Genomic DNA, 21195 nt, shown 5'->3' on the forward strand with positions numbered 1-21195 from the left:
AGTGATTGAGGGAGTGATTTGTCACTGCTTTGTTGGCCAAACAGATGAGCTATCCAGGGGGCTTTGCTGAAAGTAACCTGATACTGTGTCTGTGAGCTTACAGTAGGTTACTTAATTTCCTCAATCTTCTTTGAGACTCAGTTTTGAGGGTAGAGGTGAAAGAGAAGGGGAGAGAGAAAGTTATGAGGACATTTTACTGTAGACGTTTTACTTTCCGTATGTGTAATGCTGAACTGAGTGACATTTGAGTCGTAAATCAAGTCAGAGAGTTGAGACATCCAAACCCCCATCATGGCTCAGCCAAGCGACTGCTTGGCATCTCACTTGTCAAGCAGGGAGGAAATGGGCAAAAGTTAAATGCCAAAATAATATGCCTCTTATGGAATACAGTCCAAATTGAAATATGAAAACCATAGAAGGAAGGTTGAGAAATCTCTAACGAAAGGGATTCCCAAGAGGATGAATATGGATCAGAATAGCTTTTAGCAATTTGAAACCTCTGGCCTCCTCTTTTTTTCTCCTTCTTAGCTTATTACCAGGCAGTTACTTTGGTTTCTTATGGATTCTTTAACATGTTTTTCTGCAACCTTTAGGCCTTTATGCAATTAAAGTAAACTAGTATAACTTTTATAATGAATGATTAAGGAAACAATGATGATTATGCTGATGATAAATGACATTGTAGATACAATTCTATAATCATGTACTGTACCTGTACCCTTGACTGAAAATCGAATAATAAAAAATTTGTCACAAAAAAATAAGCTTTAGTTAGAGGTAGATTACATGGATTACATAAATTGGAAACAAAAAATGAGTACGATAACATGGTTTATCCATTCATAAAATGTGCAGTGCAAATTTCCACAGTACAGTTCAAGTTTTAATGTCACATGCACAAGTACAGTGAAATACCTTTCTTGCAAGCTCTCACCCCAACAATGCAGTGATCAATAACAATGTAATACTAAAAGTAACAAGGTAGAACAAAAACACACAAGATATAAAAATAAGAACACGGTAAAGTAAGTAAGCATACTATATACAGGGTCAGTTCCAGTACCATATTTACAAAGTGCAGGGATACTGGATCGATAGAGGTAGATACACTACATGACCAAAAGTATGTGGACACATGCTCTTCGAACATCTCATTCCAAAATCATGGATATTAATATGGAGTTGGTCCCCCTTTGCTGCTATATCAGCCTCCACTCTTCTGGGAAGGCTTTCCACTAGATTGCTGCGGGGACTTGCTTCCATTCAGCCACAAGAGCATTAGTGAGGTCGGGCACTGATGTTGGGCGATTAGGCCTGGCTCACAGTCGGCGTTCCAATTTTCATCCCAAAGGTGTTCGATGGGGTTGAAGTCAGGGCTCTGTGCAGGCCAATCAAGTTCTTCCACACCTATCTCGACAAACCATTTCTGTATGGACCTCATTTTGTGCACGGGGGCATTGTCATGGTGAAACAGGACAGAGCCTTCCCCAAACTGTTGCCACAAAGTTGGAAGCACAGAATCGTCTAGAATGTGATTGTATGCTGTAGCGTTAAGATTTCCCTTCACTGGAACTAAGAGGCCTAGCCCGAACCATGAAAAACAGCCCCAGACCATTATTTATTCTCTACCAAACTATGCATTCGGGCAGGTAGCGTTTTCCTGGCATCCGCCAAACCCAGATTTGTCCGTTGGACTGCCAGATGGTGAAGCATGATTCATTACTCCAGAGAACGTGTTTCCACTGCTCCAGAGTCCAATGGCGGCAAGCTTTACACCACTTCAGCCGACACTGGCATTGCGCATGGTGATCTTAGGCTTGTGTGCGGCTGCTCGGCCATGGAAGCCCATTTCATGAAGCTCCCGACGAACAGTTCTTGTGCTGAGATCGCTTCCAGAGGCAGTTTGGAACTCGGTAGTGAGTGTTGCAATCAAGGACAGACAATTCTTACGCGCTTTAGCACTCTGCGGTCCCGTTCTGTGACTTTGTGTGGCTTACTACTTCACGGCTGAGCCGTTGTTGCTACTAGACGTTTCCACTTCACAATAACAGCACTTACAGTTGACATTGGCAGCTCTAGCAGGGCAGAAATTTGACGAAAGGTGGCATCCTATGACTGTGCCACGTTGAAAGTCACTGAGCTCTTCAGTAAGGCCATTCTACTGCCCTTTTTTTGTTTATGGAGATTGCATGGCTGTGTGCTCGATTTTATACACCTGTCAGCAACGCGTGTGGCTGAAATAGATGAATCTGAAGGGGTGTCCACATACTTTTGTGTATATAGTGTATGTATAGGGGTAAGGTGATTAGGCATCAGGATATATGATAAACAGAGTAGCGGCAGCGTATATGATGATTGTATGTGAGTGGGTGTGCGTGTTTGTAGAGTCAGTATATATGTATGTGCATATTATGTGTGTGTGAGCAAACGATGGAGTGAGTGATTGTATGTGTGTTGGAGTGTCAGTGTGCGTAACTGTGTAGGGCCCTGTGAGTGTGCATAGAGACAGTGCAAAATTAGGTTAAACTCACTCCGTGTAGCCATTTTGTAAGCTATTTAGTTAGCTTATGGCTTGGGGATAGAAGATGTTCAGGAGCCTGTTGGTGTCAGATTTGATGCACCGCTTGCTGTGTGGAAGCAGAGAGAACAGTCTATGGCTTGGGTGGTTGCTGTGGTGAAAAAGGAATTACTTTATTTTCACAAAGACCATCTGAGAAAGGGCAAAAAAACATAGAAAATCTGACAAAATCCAGTTCCAAAGTTCTAAAACTGAGATTTCTCAGTTTAGAAAGATTGAACATGTGGATTGATCAGTCTCGGATTTTGTCTGATTGTCTATGTGAACAGATTCCAGTGTTACAAAATCTAAACCAGCTAGTTGAGATTAATCTAGATTTTCTCAGATGGTCTCTGTGAACTCAGCTTTAGGTGTACGGAATGATTGTCAAATAGAGTAGCCTTATCTACCCGTTTCTGCTTTTTCCATAGATAATGTGCGAGCGTTGATCCTTGCTGGGTTGCTGGGGCTTCTGCTGGCCTTCCTGGCAGTGAGGTTGTTCAACCCTGAGGGACAGCGATACACCTTCCTCAGGGAGATAGAGAGAGTGACGAAGGTGTTCCCCAGCCAGTGCTCTGAGGAGTACGATCCACCTGGGGAGGCACCTCCAGACGACCCAGCCCTCAGAGCCGGTCACCTTGATGCTGACAGCGGGCAGCAGGGCGAAGAGGACACTGCACTGCCAGGCCCAGCGCCTGGCCTCCGCCTTCTCCTCCTCCCTCAATGGCTCTGTCTTCCACATCGACGAGGTCAGCAAGGCCGACCAGGACGGCGACAGAGTCAAGCGGGACATCGACGGCCAGCTGCAAAAAGCCTTTGAGTGGGACCAGCCTGTGGCCGTCATCCACCATTTCGATGATCTGCCCCCAGGCTCCACACTGATCTTCTACCGCTACTGCGACCCCGAGAACGCCTCCTACAAGAAAGCATTGCTCATTTTCACCGTGCTTCTAGAGGAGAAGGAAAAGCTGCCAGCCAGTCTGATCGATGTGGAGGAAATGGTGAAAGACTACCTCCAGAAGAGGTTCCTCGACTCCAACTACCCAGCTGCCTACAACATGTTAGACCTGGACAAGTTCAGTGGACTATGGAGCCGCATCTCCCACCTTGTCCTGCCGGTGGCACTAGAGTTGAGGATAGAACCACAAAACAACCTGAAATCTTTTTCACAGATTCTTCATAGTAGTGCAATTATTATCATCATATAGAGCAGGGTTCCCCAACTGGCAGCCCGTGGGTGATTTTATTTGGCACCCCAAGTTTTCTGAGAAATTGTTTTAATAAATAAAGGGTTAAAAAAAAGAACAATAATTAATTTTTGGACATAAAAGACTAAAAACACCAGCAAAACAACTACCAGTCATTTTAATTTTGGAAATCTGTTACCAAGTATTCTGACGCATAATAGAGAGATATAGTGTGTGTATAGCGAAGTTACCATTACTCATAGCCAAGTTATCGTTACTCATTGTATATTATTATTATTACATGTTCTTACTTTTCTATTATTTCTCTGGCCTGGTATTGTATCGTTAGTAAAATGTTGGTATCGTGAAAACACTACAGTGTATAGCAAAGTTATCATTACTCACTGCCAAGTTGTCGTTACTCATTGTATATTATTATAACTTTGACTATTTAGTGTTATGTTTTAAATACAATTTCTCTATTTTTCTTTCCTTCTGCATTGTTAGTCTACACCTGTTGTTTACGAAGCATGTGACAAAAAAACATTTCATTTGATTTTGATTGGATTTATGTGATCGTATACAAAATGTAAGCAAGGTTTGAAATGATAATGTTTTAGTCAAATATTATATCTGTTTGGCCTTCTTGCTGTCAATTTGCAGTCTACAAATTATTTGTAATTATGTTCTGGCCCCCTGAACATCTCTCTCAAAAAAAAAATTTGTCCTGCGGCTAAATCTAGTTGCTGTTCCCTGATATAGAAAGTTGTGATGTTATATCACTCCGCATTGTGAATGTGTTATGGCTGGCTGGTGCTTCTGGGTGTTTGTGTGTACAGTATGTATGAGACCAGGTTGATAATGATGATGGATGACTTCTTCTAAAGTGTATAACTAGTGTGACAAAAAAGTGTCATTGGGCCTCAGAAAGGAAAAGGTGTACCAAATAACCAGCAGGTGGAGAAATACAATGTAGTGTAATAGCTGTCTCACACTGACCTCTCCACCTTCAGTGTCACTGAAAGTTTCTCAGGAGATGCAAGTGTATCTAAAAGTAACATTAAAATAAAGACATACATCTAGGAGATGATCGGCCAATAAGTATTGCTATTTTATTTGATATGCAAAGTCATACACGCACGTGTCAAAATATACACTGGTAGAAATGTATTTGTCCTTTCACTGTAAATCATGTAGTGATTTCTACCAAACTGGCTAAGTTCAAATAGTGCAGACCTGCTATATATCCCTAATCTCCAACTTTGTCTTTGCTTTAAAATGCCAATAAGGTGGCTGAGGTACAGTACGTTACCCCTATACAATGAAAAGCCCTATGTAAATACAATCCATATTATAATACTATTATTTAACCTACCTCACATATTAATTTAGAAGATACAATCTCTTTATATTTGTCCCTAAATGTTTCATCCTTCTCTACCAAAAGAAAAGCTGGTGAAAAAAGAAGAGGAAGAAACAAAACCAGCACCAGTGTGGCCATCCCTAAGGCCAAACAATATAATATCATTGTCGTCTTCTCTCCTCTTCTCGCTTTATGTTGGGTGGGGCTAAGGAGAGAAGGAAGGTGCTGATTGGTTAATTCATATTTTTCTTCACCCTACTTGCCTAGGCTGGACACAGGAAGTAGTGGACATAACTATAGGAAGTTGTGGTATTAGGGGAGGAGTCTCCTTTTCTATGGCCAAAACCAAGCCAAGACGGTTGCTCAGGCAGATGCCTTGCTTCCCCCTCGGAATGGAAACACCATCCGAGGTCTCTAAAGCCAGAAAACAAAGAGGTGGGCATAACCAGTTAATTGGGAATGAGGGTCATTGTGTAAGTGCACAGCCATAAGACAGTCAACACTATCATTTAACAACATAGCGCCTACTACAAAATGCCATGGTAGTTAACATCAACACTGTGTCATGACAAAAAATTGTCGAATTACTTATTCTATTTATGTCTCATGTTATGCCTTGTCACATTATGGCTTTCAACAAGTGTTACAACCGTTCTAACAGTACATCAGAAGATCTACATTGTAATGTGAGGTGTTATTTACATATCCATCCATCAATGGGATCTTATTTAAAGGCAGATTAATATACAGATAATACATTTAACAGTGGAGGCAGGTAAAGGGAGGATGGCTCATAGTAATGGCTTGAATGGAATGATAGCCATTACAATGAACCTGTCCTCCGATTTAAAATGACACCCGCCACAGCTGACATATCAACACATGCAATTCAAGGGGGAGGAAAGTACATGATTAGGACACAACAGATCCCAGCCTCCAGAGTTGTGATCCTGGATGATTTCTACATCAGGTCAAGGGTCAAATGAGGAGAACAGGATAAGAGAGAAGGATTGCATAATATGCATCTGTTGGAGATCAAAGGTCACACAGAACTAGGTTTCAAACGAGGGGGGGGAATCAATGACATAATTACACACACACTTCTTTACAATATAACAGCCATGTCAATATGCCTGCTTTATTTTTCTAAAATAGTTAGTATAAAAGTTAGTATAAAAGCTTTACCTTTTATAGAATGACATAACAATATAAATCATATGATAAATAGGCAATACTGCTATGTAATATGAGTTGATGTAAAGGACCAGTGCAGTCAAAATTCAGATTTTCCTGTGTTTTGTATCATATTGTACAACAGCTGATGAAACACTGTTTCCTCATTGTAAAAAAAGATATCACTATTATTTTCTGATAGTTGCTGGTTGAAAATACAATCTACACAGGACCTTCTAATCACAACGTTTGCATGAGCAGGGGTTTTGGCTTTCCATTGACACAGAATGTTATTTTTCGCTTACGTTTTTATGTACTGAATAAAAATTTCCATTGCATTTTGCAACTCTACCGATAGTTTTGTCACAAAAACTGTTCCGTTAAATTGCAAATGTGCCTACTCTGGTCTTGGCACCTGCGTCTACATGACGAGATTATTATGGATAAGAGCGAGAATGTTTATTTGTCAAACGGAAGTCAAGCATCGATCATCATGTCACCAGAATAAGACACTCGATATTTATTGGAAAGGAGCATCAAGATCACTGTGCACTTTCACCACCCTGTGAAGTTCATCAATTTATTTCATCTGAAGCCTAATAAATCGTATGGTAACACTGGTATGACCACTAGATGTGACATGACACTCACTATTGAAGCCATTCTAGTGCCTACTAATGCTATATGGGCCACATGTCTCAGAGTATAAGTGCTTATTTAGGATCAGGTCCCCTCTAAATATCCTGTTCATATTGGGATAAATGTAAACTACATCATTAGAGGGATAAAGTTTGGTCAGAGAGGGAAAGAGGAGGGCACATGTCAGATCTATCTAACGTTTAAACTTACTTATAAGGTACCAAAGAGTTTGCAGGTTTATTTCTTCTTTCCTCCTAATGACTTGCTCTCAGTTTTTTTCTTCTGTGCCTCGTAGAACAAAAGACACCTTTATGTTAACACAAGGAGGGATTTTATAGAGTAATAAAGCTGGTAGATAGTATAAGGTCCAAGGCCACAGTTATTGGGTGTAGGGTGAAGTTGCCCCTAGACGCTGGTCTTGGGTCAGTTTAAAAGTTTCCCCACTAGTGTTAAGGTTAGGACTGAGGAAGCTGATTCTAGATCTGCACATAGGGGAAACGTCACCCCTGAGCCAGTTATTGTCAGTGCTACCCTGCTGTAGTAGTGCCTTGTAACAGGACATACTGTATCTACACACAATACAAGGAAAGCAAAGCTGAGGCAGAGGTGTCATGCACTTTTTTCAAAGGGGAACTGATGGCCAAATTCGATATCTTTTAGTTAATTATGCATTGAAGAAACATATATTTTATATTTTCAGCAAACAAATGCATAAAAGGGCCCCCAGTTTCAATGGGCATGACACATTCAGCTTAACTTCAGTCAATTCAGGAAAATAATTCAGCGCACAATTTTAACTACAAATGCCAATGTTCTCAATTGCTTTTTTTCTCAAGAGTCTGTATAATGAGTCAGCCATATTGTATTCCATGTTTTTTCCTTTTATTTTTAACAAACAATGCAAATGAGATTGACCTCAATTCTTGTGGTCAACGAGGTGTGAGGAGAAGGGTTTTACCTCTGTCATGGCATCGTCAATCTGTTTTAGTTCTTCATAGTGGTCTCGAGAATCCCGCAAAGGCTGCACCATAATCTCCTCAATCTGGGGGAAGAGCTAGGACACACATTAAGATGTAGTCATTTAAGAGTGTCTCAGAACATGAAAGATTGTCATCCCATTAGCTTTTTGTCCCAAAATAGTTTTCATCCATTATCCTACTTAATTTTGTAAGTCACCTGCTGCCACTGATTTACATCCATAGATTAAGGTGCAGTTTCCCAGACACCGATTAAGCCTAGTCCCGGACTAAAAAGCATTTTCAATGGAGATTCTCCATTGCACTTGTTTTTAGTCCAGGACTAGGCTTAATCGGTGTCCAGGAAACCGTCCCACAGTGTTATAGCATACATTTTTGTTGGCAGACATTTTGGGTTGTTGAATCCCATCTCTGGATCTAACCCAGTCACAGGCGCACTCGGAAGAAGAAACACACCTTCATAACAGTCTCAAACATTGGAATGAGGACAAATTTGATGAAGCCGATCTGAGCGGTGGGTTTTGTCACTTTGTCCCGATCCATGAACGGAGCTACTGGGAGACCCTCAGATTTCTCTCTGTCACTCTGAACACAAAAACAGATAATGAAAGCCTATACAGAACATTTGCTTCTTTCCTCATTGGAAAGAAAGGGGCAAACCTCCCCACACACATTGGCAAAAGCATATATAGTTTGCCTTAAACCAAGGATTTGTGTGATTTCATGAGATAAGAAATTTAAATATTTTTAAGGTGAAAATACTTCCTTGCAACATTGAAGGTTGTTCAAGACTCGTGGACATCTCTCGTGGACAGATGCACGTACCATAAATGGTAGTAGCATCTGTCGACAGGATGCAATGACTAATGAGAACTTTGTTCTGGTACACTGATGTTTCGTCACTGATCATTTGGACAAATCTAAATTTCATAGGCTCTCGCATCTTTGAATTCCGGAAGGGGAAGGTACATTTGGCCCATAGACTTGCCCGAAACTGGCTGAGAGTTTTCATTTGGAGGGGTGGAGACTTTGCTAGTCTTGTAAGAGTGTTTTCTAACATGTCTCCCCCCAGAACTTAATTTGCATGATTTTTGTTCTGTGTGTCCCAGATTAGTCAAGACTATACTTTTTCTTCACAATTACTGTTATTATTTAAAATAATGGTGAGTTAATTGACAATAATTTTCAAAAGAGCAGTAACTCACCTGCATAAAGTATTCCTCCAGCAGGCAGTCTAACCAGGGCTCGGCCACCTCCGTGGGTCTCACCTCGTTGGAGATGTCACAGCACTTGATCAGCACCAGCTTTAGCTGGACAGAGACGCAACAACAATCCTCAAACATAATGGATGTAACACCTAACAACCTTGTCAAGAGGTCTTGGCATTAAGGCTAAGGTGCTGGGTTGTCCATTGCTAGACCCGGGTTTGGGCTTCCGCCAAAGTCTCTCCAATACATTTGACACATACTGTATATCAACCATGACCACCCTGACTTGAGGATATACGTAAATGCATACATACACATTTCACATGCTCGTCGTTGGTGAAGTCAAAGTTGTCCACGTTCTGCTTGAAGGAGTCCAGTATCTCACCGTGTCTGGCCATGTCTGTGGCTAAGATGAGAGTGATGATAGCCTGCCAAGGTCGCAAATAATATCATTATACTATACTAGAAACCAATCCTGACCAAAATCACGACCAAAAGCCATCCTCTGTGCGAAACTATCCCTATGTTTAGGTGGTGATGTGTAATACCATTCATTTTACAATAACGTTGGTTTCTATTCATGGTAGGCTATACACTGAGTGTACAAAACATTAGGAACACCTGCTATTTCCATGACATAGACTGACCAGGTGAATCCAGGTGAAAGCTATGATCCCATATTGAAGTCACTTGTTAAATCCACTTCAGTGTAGATGAAGGGGAGGAGACAGGTTAAGGAAGGATTTTTAAGCCTTGAGACTTGTGTATGTATGGATTGTGTATGTGTGCCATTCAGAGGGTGAATGGCAAGACAAAATATTTAAGTGCCTTTGAACGGGGTATGGTAGTAGGTGCCAGGCGCACCAGTTTGAGTGTGTCAACAACTGCAACGCTGCTGGGTATTTCATGCTCAACAGTTTCCCATGTGTATCAAGAATGATCCACCACCCAAAAGACATCCAGCCAACATGACACAACTGTGGGAAGCATTGGAGTCAACATGGGCCAGCATCCCTGTGGAACACTTTGGACAACTTGTACAGTCCATGCCCCGATGAATTGAGGCTGTTCTGAGGGCAAAAGGGGGTACAACTCAATATTAGGAAGGTGTCCCTAATGTTTTGTACACTCACTGTATGTTTAACCTAACATAACTAAACCCCATTTTTAGCTTCTAAACTATAATACATGCTACTTCACAAATGCTTTGTTATTCATATTGCAGTGAGGCCCTTGCTGTGAGAAACCTGGTGCCTCACCTGTCTGAGGTGTTTGAAGGCCTCCGTTTCTATGTTGGCGAAGATGTTACACTCTGGCATGGAGATGATCTGGAAGGCCACGGCACAGTGGTGGTTCTCCAGGGGCGAGATGTCGTTGTAGCGCACCGCCAGCTCTGTGTGAGCGTTTATCTGGTACCTGCCACAGGACATAGCATTAGCACAGGAGTACTGTATGTGTTCATATATCTATATGATAGCTATGGTCATATAGGCTACTGTATGGAGGATGCTACAACCACAGCTATTCACTACTATAGAACAACTAGGGTTCCATTTAAATTCAGTCAGCTCAGGAAGTAAACTGACATTTCAATTCTAATTCCAATTCTCCATGAGAATGTTTTTAAATAAATAAAATAGAAATTCAGTTTATTTCCTGAATTGACTGATTTGAAAAGAAATGTACACCCCAACGCTGACACCACTACTATAGCAACAAGAGCCTTCTAAATCAACAGCTACTGCAAGCATGGCTGGTGCTGCTACTGTCAATATATATACAGTACCTTCAGAAAGTATTTACATTTACATTTTACATGTTAGTCATTTAGCAGACGCTCTTATCCAGAGCGACTTACAGTTAGTGAGTGCATACATTTTCATACTGGCCCCCCGTGGGAAACAAACCCACAACCCTGGCGTTGCAAGCGCCATGCTCTACCAACTGAGCTACACGGGGCCCACTCACACCCCTTGACTTTTTCCCACATTTTGACGTGTTACAGCTGGAATTTAAAATGGATTAAATTGAGATTTTGTGTCACTGGCCTACACACAATACCCCATAATGTTAAAGTGGAATAGACATTTTGACCTTTTTACAAATTAATTAAAAGTGAAAAGCTGAAATGCCTTGAGTCAATAAGTATTCAACCCCTTTGTTATGGCAAGCCTAAATAAGTCCAGGAGTAAACATTTGCTTAACATTAGCAAAGTATTCTTTGTGGTTAAGTCTCTAAGAGCTTTGCACACCTGGATTGTACAATATTTGCACATTATTCTTTTTTAGAATTCTTCAAGCTCTGTGAAGTTGGTTGTTGATCATTGCTAGACAGTCATTTTGAAGTCTTGCCATATATTTTCAAGCCGATTTAAGTCATAACTGGATACTAGGCCACTCAGGAACATTCAATGTTGTCTTGGTAAGCAACTCCAGTGTATATTTTTCCAATGGTGACTTTAAAACAGAGTTTAATGGCTGTGATAGGAGAAAATTGAGGATGGATCAACAAAACATTGTAGTTACTCCACAACACTAACCTAAATGACAGAGTGAAAAGAAGGAAGCATGTACAGAATAAAAATATTCCAAAACATGTATCCTGTTTGCAATGAGGCACTAAAGTAAAACTGCAAAAAAATTGGCTAATAAATGAGATGTATGTCCTGAATACAAAGCGTTATGTTTGGGGCAAAACCAACACAACACATCACTGACTACTATTTTTTATTTTATTTTTTACTACTACTCTTTATATTTTCAAGCATGGTGGTGTCTGCATCATGTTATGGGTATGCTTATCATCAGCAAGGACTAGGGAGTTTTTTAGGATAAAAAGAAACTTAATAGAGTTAAGCACAGCCAAAATCCTAGAGGAAAACCTGGTTCAGTCTGCTTTCCAACAGACCCTGGGAGACAAATTCACCTTTCAGCAGGACAATATTCTAAAACACAAGGCAAAATATATACTGGAGTTGCTTACCAAGAAAACATTGAACGTTCCTGAGTGGCCTAGTTACAGTTTTGACTTAAATCAGCTTGAAAATCTATGGCAAGACATTGAAAGTGGCTGTCTAGCAATGATCAACAATCAACTTGACAGAGCTTGAAGAATTTCTCAAATAATAAATGTGCAAATATTGTACAATCCAGGTGTGCAAAGCTCTTAGAGACGTACCCACAAAGACTCACAGCTTTAATCACTGCCTAAGGTGATTCTAACATGTATTGACTCAGGGGTGTGAATACTTATGTAAATGAGATATTTCTGTATTTCATTTTTAATACATTTGCAAAAATGTCTAAAAACATGTTTTCACTTTGTCATCATGGGTTATTGTGTTTAGATGGGTGAGAAAAAAATCCCATTTAATCCATTTTGAATTCAGGATGTAACACAACACAATGTGGAATAAGTCAAGGGGTGTGAATACTTTAAGGCACTGTATATATGTTTAAAAAGGTATATGTAATGTGACCTACGTGTTGTTGTAGCCTGGGTGATCTAGGTCGTGACACACGGCAGCTGTCATGAGGACGCACATGTCAGTCATGGTGAGCCTCTCCTGAGAAACACAGCTAGAGTCAGTGTGCCACATACCCACCCACACAACCACCCACACACTATCTGAGGTGTGTTCTCACTTGTAGGTTGCACAGGTGAATCATTCCATACATCATCTGACTGACACAGAAGCAGTGGCGGAAGTTATGGAACGGGTTGTTGCGGTAATTCTCCTGGATTCCCAGCTGAAACACAAAGCAACAAACATCATACAAACAAGAAATCAAGCCCATTTTAATAGTGTGCACATTTTGAGTCAGCTCATAAGTGCATATTTTTTCTTTCATGAGATAAAGAATGGAAATTGAGGCTAATGATTACTTGGGTAAAGATAGGGGTTTCCACGTGTGGCTCTCACTCACCAGCCATCGTTTCAGTGTGATGGGGTTCATATTGAACTCCTTCACCAGGCCCAGATCATGATACATGTACTCCAGACAGCTTAACATCTACACATTGGAAACACAATACAGTAATTAGTACTATCAGAATATGTTTAACGCTACACATAGCAATTGTGACTAAAACCGTGATTAGCTATCTTTATAGATTGCCTTGGAAAAAGTATCAGAGCAAAAATAATCATTTGTCAGATAAAAATACATTTTTCATTCATTCATTCATGCAATGCGTATTTGCCCAAATTAGGCTACATGAAATATCCCCAACCTCATTGTGCTCCCAATGCCAAACGTCAAATGTAGGTTTCTTGAGAGCTTCTATGGTCTCCTGGGATAGAGTATACTGTAGACGTAGAGCAAAGAGTAATGGAAGTCATTTGTTCAGCATCAACAAAAGGTGTACTGGTTATTATGCATAATTTTTAATTTAATTTATTTATTTAACCTTTATTTAACTAGGCAAGTCAGTTAAGAACAAATTCTTATTTATAATGACGGCCTACCAAAAGCCAAATTGCCTCCTGTGGGGACAGGGGCTGGGATTAAAAATAAAAATATAAGACAAAACACACATCACGACAAGAGAGACACCACAACACTACATAAAGACAGACCTAAGACAACAACATAGCATGGCAGCAACACATGACAACACAGCATGGTAGCAACACCACATGACAACCACATGGTAGCAACAACATGGCAGCAGCACAACATGGTAGCAGCACAAAACATGGTACAAACATTATTGGGAACAGACAACAGCACAAAGGCAAGAAAGTAGAGACAACAATACATCACGTGAAGCAGCCTCAACTGTCAGTAAGAGTGTCCATGATTGAATCTTTGAATTAAGAGATGGAGATTAAACGGTCCAGTTTGAGTGTTTTTTGCAGCTCATTCCAGTCGCTAGCTGCAGCGAACTGAAAAGAGGAGCGACCCAGGGATGTGTGTGCTTTGGGGACCTTTAACAGAAGGTGACTGGCAGAACGGGTGTTGTATGTGGAGGATGAGGGCTGCTGTAGGTATCTCAGATAGGGGGGAGTGAGGCCTAAGAGCGTTTTATAAATAAGCATCAACCAGTGGGTCTTGCGACGGTTATACAGAGATGACCAGTTTACAGAGGAGTATAGAGTGCAGTGATGTGTTCTATAAGGAGCATTGGTGGCAAATCTGATGGCCGAATGGTAAAGAACATCTAGCCGCTCAAGAATACCCTTACCTGCCGATCTATAAATTATGTCTCCGTAATCTAGCATGGGTAGGATGGTCATCTGAATCAGGGTTAGTTTGGCAGCTGGGGTGAAAAAGGAGCGATTACGATAGAGGAAACCAAGTCTAGATTCAACCTTAGCCTGCAGCTTTGATATGTGTTGAGAAAAGGACAGTGTACCGTCTAGCCATACTCCCAAGTACTTGTATGAGGTGACTACCTCAAGCTCTAAACCCTCAGCGGTAGTAATCACACCGGTGGGGAGAGGGGCATTCTTCTTACCAAACCACATGACCTTTGTTTTGGAGGTGTTCAGAACAAGGTTAAGGGCAGAGAAAGCTTGTTGGACACTAAGAAAGCTTTGTTGTAGAGCGTTTAACAGAAAATCTGGGGAGAGGCCAGCTGAGTATAAGACTGTATCATCTGCATATAAATGGATGAGAGAGATTCCTACTGCCTGAGCTATGTTGTTGATGTGAATTGAGAAGAACGTGGGGCCTAGGACCGAGCCTTGGGGTACTCCCTTGGTGACAGGCAGTAGCTGAGACAGCAGATGTTAAGACTTTATACACTGCACTCTTTGAGAGAGGTAGTTAGCAAACCAGGCCAAAGACCCCTTAAAGACACCAACACTCCTTAGCCGGCCCACAAGAATGGAATCGTCTAACGTATCAAAAGCTTTGGCCAAGTCAATAAAAATAGCAGCACAACATTGCTTAGAATCAAGGGCAATGGTGACATCATTTAGGACCTTTGAGGCTGCAGTGACACATCCATAACCTGAATGGAAACCAGATTGCATACCAGAGAGAATACTATAGACATCAAGAAAGCCAGTCAATTGATTATTGACAAGTTTTTCCAACACAGCTTTAACTGTTTACCTTTGGGTAATTTGGGACATCTCGTCTTGGGGACAGTTTCTTGCCGTCCCCTGTGAAGCTATATTTGCAGCCACAAGTCACTCTAATAATAAGAAGCAACATTGGGGAAAACAGAAGAGCTGTAGCCTTTAGGTTAAGTATATATAAGAACATATTCAAGGGTCTTTCATGTAATGGGCCTTCAATCAACACTGATTTAAGGGCAACATATGGCTTAGTACATTTTAAGAGGCTCTTATTTTACATGATTTTAATCATAATAGACCACACATACAGTATTAACGAGACAATCTGCAGTTAAACCATTATAGTTTTAACCATGTTTTGAGGCTATACAGTGTTTGTTTACAATTACATTGTTTACAAAAAAAATTGTAAAACATGCTTATATTTTGGGTTCTGAAGGGGTACGACAGTTGAACTTAGCTCATGAGGCATTTATAAGTTATATTCTTCAAGAATCAATGGATATAATTAATTTAACAATCCAAAAATGGATGTAGCAATTGCAGATAGCCCCTTTAAGGGAAATTTACTGAACAATATGTTACTTTGGGCCCTTAAAAGGCCCTTTGAATCAATCATCATGGATTTAAGAGCGTCTTCTATATAATCTTTTCAACATTGACCATACCAACATTGACCTTTTAAACTTCAATGTTGTAAATGTAAACATATTCCTCTGGATTCTGTTTAATTCATTATTATGATTATTATTACTGCTACTATCTGATATGTTAATTTGGTTTATTTGCAGTTGTCTGACCTTCCTCCTCCCTTTGAGTTCATCTCATCCCGTAATTTCCTCAGGTCGTTCTTGCACTTCTCAATCTCCACCATTTTAAGCCCTTCTACTGCAACAGAGAGTCATTGTATACAGTATTAAATATTTCACAACAAAAACTATATATTATTTTTATATATTCCATTTTTATATTGCATATACTGTGTATGTGTGAATATTCCCACAAACTAAAGCCAGTGGTGCCAACGTTAATACAGTAACGGCATCACTCACACTCCACTCTCTTCTCCAACATGGCGAGCCTATTGGTCACCTCTGTCTTCAACTCATTGATTCTAAAAGCCCTGAAACAGAAATGGAGGAAAACATAACTCCTTTACTTGAGCAGAAATCTGTGTGAGCCTAGGCAACAGTGGACACCTATGTTTTATACTTATTTTCTTACAAATAAAATCAATAAAATCAACACATTAGACTGAACAGATCAATGAAAAGAGAGACAAAACCAGACATTGGTGCGATGGCCACAGATATTTTCTTTTCAAACTTGAGCAGATAAACTATACTAAACAATACACTCTGGATAAGAGTATCTGCTAAATGACTAAAATATAAAAAATGTAATACTTCTATATCACCTGCTAAATTGCTCTGCCACCTGAGACAAAACATTCTGGAACATGTCTTCTTTGTCTGAAAGGAGGAAAAATATGTTTCTGTGGTTCTGAATTTGCTTCTGTATTATCTATTTACCATTACTGTATGTGACTGGAAATGATAGAATTCGCAAATGCTTCGAGTTGTAGCGTACCTCCCAGCTGACCAGCCGACTGAGGCATTACTTTGTACAGGGAGCTGCGATGAGAGAAAACAACAACAACAGATGGCAGATTTCAGTAAACACTGTAATTGCAGCTAGTATCCCACCCTCCAATTTAAGTGATTTAGCTTGAACCATCTGGAAAAACGTTTACCTACATAGAGTCACAATATTATCTTACAGTATTGTTCCAGCAGATTTTTTTGTTGTTGTTTACATTTTTTAATTTTTTATTTTTTTTTATAGGAGATTATATGGTAATAATGTAAACTTTCTGCTACGTATGTCTACACCAAACCAATGACTAATATAAGGTCATTACCTATTCACAATGTATTGTCTGAATAAATACCAGGGCAAACAGTGGACTGTAAAAAATAAAGTGTTTCCAAAAACACGTGTCATTACTTTGGGGTGTTGGTAGGCATTGTGGGATCGATGGAGACCAACGCTCCCTCTGAGTCCATCAGCATTATAGCTGTATTTCTGAGGAAAATCAAAGTATTACACAAAGTATTAAATACATCAAAGTATTGTAGGCTGCATCATGTTAAGTGGGGAAAAGAGAAATGGTAAATAAAAGAACACTTTAAACTATGAGGACAGACAATGCAAGTTTCAAAGGCAAGGAGATCCATAATGTAAACTCAAGAGTTTTAGCATGATAAGTAATGTTAGGCAGTTAGCATATTGATTTAACGTTGTTGATAAGTGCAGGACATAAGGGTGTACAGATGTAGGATCTTAATTTGACCACCCTGTTGCAGGAGAACTTTCCTGCAATGCAGGAAATGTAAAACCTGTAGTGTATTTGTGGATTAAAAGGCTTCTGCAGTTTGTAATTTCCACTTTGAAATTTCAGACTTGATTTCCCCTTACGAAAAATATATCAACCCCTACAAAAATGTCCATTAATTATAATCCACATTTTCTGTTTCTGCAGGATTATTTTCCTGCTGTAGCAAACTGGCTCAAATTAAGATCCTACATCTGTATGTATGAGAGTGAAAGAGGGCAGTGAGGTGCCACTGACCTGGCTATGTTAGAGGAAGAACACAGCAGTTCTCGGATGTCACAGGGGCTGCAGTATCGACTGAAAATCACCTAAAAACATTGGCAAAAACATTAAATACAAATATCGATACAAATAGTACTGATGTAGATCAAACTGTCTATCTTCATACTTAATACTGTCTTGGTACTGTATTTGCACATACAAAGTATTTCAGGGATACTGAAGATAAATAATACTCCTCAAGTAATGATTTTCTTTATAACCGTAAACTCCTTATGGTGTTGTAAACTGAAACCAATAGAATGAATATCAATAATGATGAGAGACAGAGCATGTTCACTCTAGGTGTTACGGCTGCCTTTGTGTCACAACCACCTGTGACACACATCACCCGTCTTTTCTCGTCACCTCTTGACCTGACCAGAGCCCCCATACTCTCACAGGAGATGAACACAAGGTGGCCACATGTAAGGCAGAGAGAGTTCAAGTGGTTTGAGTTGTAAGTTCTATCCATCAAACTACTTCACATTTACTACAATGTAATTTGCTGTATCTAAAAATCCGCTATGGCAATCAATGTCAAAACCAAAACACATTTTCCTTCAACTTTCTTTCCATCCTCATTCATGACAATTACAAATTAATATAATTTAAATACCTCAAGCATCCCTTCAATACTTATGATTCAGTTACACTACTTAAAGCTCCTCCTTATAAAGTGTTATATAATGCCTTAAAAACATGCATGCCATTGTTGTTGATATTATTTGCATTATATCAGCTGTAATGAACTGATAATGGCAGCTGGTGTACCAGGATCATAAGTTCTGTCACTCAGTCTCACCAGAGAGGAAGAGGCGAAGCGAGAGGTTTCACTCTTGCCAAAATCTGTTAAAAATAAGCCCAATCCGTTTATATGGGCTTATTTTGGACCATGAGCATCTCATCATTATATACAGATTTCTAGTCTCACTCACCCTCTGCATTTTCCCATCCACATCTAGGTAGACCGTCTTGGGTGCGTATGATGAGGAGCTGGTACCCATAGTGACTTTGTCCCTCGCTCCTCGTCTCTCTATGAAAAAATGAAATGGGAACTGGGAAAGGCACAAATGACAGTTGTCCTTTACTCATGTGGATCGTTGGTACCATGCTCACCTGTCTACAATTAATTTCATGTCATTGTGGTGTACCGTGGGGTTGAGAGTAAGTATGCAGGTACAGAAGGAAATACAGATGTTGATGTCTAGGTTGAAATTAATAAATTATATGAAATATTATATGTGTGGAAAAAAGTTTTATGTTTTTCATTCAGAGCAGCTATTCATCCATTCCATTTATTACATTCATGCTGGATCATTACCATGAAAAGCAAGTAAAAGTAACCTTATTTATCATCATTTAAAAATATTAATTGCATATATTTGAATAAATAAATTAATAGATTAATATAAATATTAGCATTTTCCTGTCAACCAGTTGGTACATAACACATTGAAATATAAAGACACTCTTGTAGCAAAAAATAATATCAAGATCAAAAACATCTTAATGCTAATTCATCTTGCAAATAATCTAACGAAACTAGACTTACATACTTCAGTCAGTCACTGTCAGAAGCAAACCTCTCCTGCCTGTTGATATGCAAGGGGGATGGAATACAACCTGTATGAAACCTGGGGGAGGGATCCACTACCAGCCCTTTAAATATCACCCATTAACTCTGCAGTTGCTAAGGTACCGTTACTACGGCGAAGTAGGCTATCCCCTGACCCTCTCACATCATCCACTCCTTTCAGGAAACTATGAATTCAGATCATGGTGGTAGAATCTCAATAGTATTTAATTGAGTCCTCGCGTCCTCTCCTCGCCTCCAACACAATTTGAGGAGGCGGCTAGGAAAGAGGACGCGAGGAAACACTATTGAGATGCACCCACGGTGGTAGAATAGAATCAAACATTGACATCATGTGCATGTGTTCAGCTTTGATGGTCTGATTAGGTAATGCCTATTCAATGGGTTACCTCAGATTTGAATGGTGAATGGTGCACGTCAGGTGTCTCCACATTGAGTTCAAACCACATTCATACATCATTAACATAATTAATAAAGTGGGCTTGTTCTGATTAATTAATAGTTCACTTAGGGTCGTGGAAATGAAAGGTCCAGATGGTGTTAGAAGTTTAGTGCATCCCAAATAGTACCATTTTGCCTATATAGTACACTGTTTGACCAGTCCTATGGGCCCTGGTCAAAAGTTGTGCACTATAAAGGGAATCGGGTGCTATTTGAGATGCAGCCATGGGTGATGTGGTATCAGAATAGATGTTTTTGAGTAATATGGGATTTAGATAAGCGAGTATCAGCCGTTTCTGTGCTGTTACCAATTTTCCACATTACATAAAATATGACAAGATAAAAACATCCTGGAGCATGTTTACACCAGTCAACTGTTTTTATAGTGAGGAGTTGCATTTTACATTTCAGATTTTAGGTAGACTTCCTTTTAATAAATAATTCCCCTTTGAATATTCATTCTATATAAAAGTAAAACATGCCCTTTTCAGGAATTGAAATACAGTTGGTCATGCTCAGATTTATTCAGCTTAATCAGACATCAGATGTACATACACTACATCATATAAAACTTTTCTAAACCTACTTTGAATATTAGTCATATAACAACATAATAAAGCCTGCCCTCTGCATAGCTTATGCATGTCATAACGTCGGACTTCATTTGGGGCACTACAATGATGTGCATCCCTCCTTAATTTTTTATTTACGCCACCTCTAGCAACACATCTGACTACAACAAAGCAACAGAGGGTCACTGAAGTACAATTATCACCTCCACTAGCGAGGATGCTCAGTTGGTACAGGATGCTGCTTGCAACACCAGGGTTGTGGGTTCGATTCCCACGGGGGAGCAGTACAAAAAAAGTATGAAAATGTATGCACTCACTACTGTAAGTCGCTCTGGATAAGAGAGTGTCTGCTAAATGACTAAAATTTTAAACAAAAAATAAATATCTACAAGGAATGAAACACCAAGTGGACACTGGTCCCCTAGGTGTTTACTTGGACAGTGAAGCTAAAACTTTTCATTTGGCTCTATACTCCAGCATTTTGGATTTGACATTAAATGTTTTATATGAGCCTACAAGACAGAATGTCACCTGTTATTTGAGGGTGAATAAGGATGAGTGAGAAAGTTAGATGCACAAAGATCATGCCCCCAAAACATGCTAACCGTTCACCATTATCAATAACAGTGGGGTATGATATTTATGCCTCCAACTTTCTCACTCATCATTATTCACGATTCATTCATGATTATCTGTAATCATGGAAGCATCCACATTAAAATGTAGACGTGTTCCGAAACATATCCTATTCTTATTTACAATAAAAAAGTGACTCCAAAATGACACAATGCCATTCATT

The 21195-nt window shown here is 39.8% G+C and overlaps 2 protein-coding genes across 6 annotated transcripts; one reads left to right on the forward strand and one right to left on the reverse strand.

The window, feature by feature from the left end:
• The first annotated feature begins 2430 nt into the window (after window positions 1-2430).
• LOC123492230 (torsin-1A-interacting protein 2-like) lies at window positions 2431-3765 on the forward strand. Its single transcript, XM_045224598.1, has 2 exons — window positions 2431-2435; window positions 3141-3765. Exons 1-2 carry the CDS (start codon window positions 2431-2433, stop codon window positions 3763-3765), a joined length of 630 nt encoding a protein of 209 aa, XP_045080533.1.
• Window positions 3766-4841: 1076 nt separating this feature from the next.
• pde9ab (phosphodiesterase 9ab) lies at window positions 4842-20711 on the reverse strand. 5 transcript variants are annotated; one of them, XR_006661642.1, is made up of 20 exons: window positions 19342-20711; window positions 18725-18844; window positions 17766-17836; window positions 17141-17218; window positions 16724-16767; window positions 16551-16605; window positions 16186-16256; window positions 15934-16021; window positions 15168-15249; window positions 13339-13413; window positions 13032-13118; window positions 12750-12854; window positions 12588-12670; window positions 10364-10520; window positions 9419-9532; window positions 9102-9206; window positions 8353-8481; window positions 7878-7973; window positions 7130-7226; window positions 4842-5521 (listed from the first exon to the last, which is right to left on the reverse strand). XR_006661642.1 is itself a non-coding variant. In XM_045224132.1 (20 exons), the coding sequence occupies exons 2-19, from the start codon at window positions 18791-18793 to the stop codon at window positions 7157-7159; spliced, it is 1560 nt and encodes a 519-aa protein (XP_045080067.1). In that variant the 5' UTR covers window positions 18794-18844; window positions 19346-20711; the 3' UTR covers window positions 4842-5521; window positions 7130-7156. The 5 variants fall into 5 exon arrangements, 4 of the variants coding, with proteins under 4 accessions (XP_045080067.1, XP_045080068.1, XP_045080065.1 ...); XM_045224132.1 differs by having other exon boundaries at window positions 7130-7207; window positions 19346-20711; XM_045224133.1 differs by having other exon boundaries at window positions 7130-7201.
• Window positions 20712-21195: the final 484 nt, after the last annotated feature.

This window comes from Coregonus clupeaformis, chromosome 13, assembly GCF_020615455.1.
Source record: "Coregonus clupeaformis isolate EN_2021a chromosome 13, ASM2061545v1, whole genome shotgun sequence".
NCBI lineage: Eukaryota > Metazoa > Chordata > Actinopteri > Salmoniformes > Salmonidae > Coregonus > Coregonus clupeaformis.

What these genes read in the sequence shown, in the direction of transcription:
- pde9ab (XM_045224132.1), bottom strand. Translation starts at nt 18,793, where the DNA reads ATGGGTACCAGCTCCTCATCATACGCACCCAAGACGGTCTACCTAGAT. An exon ending in TTCACCTGTGCAACCTACAA is followed by an intron (nt 12,671 to 12,749) that starts GTGAGAACACAC and finishes TGTGTTTCTCAG; the next exon opens with GAGAGGCTCACCATGACTGA. An exon ending in TGTTTGAGACTGTTATGAAG is followed by an intron (nt 7,974 to 8,352) that starts GTGTGTTTCTTC and finishes TGTGTGTCCTAG; the next exon opens with CTCTTCCCCCAGATTGAGGA.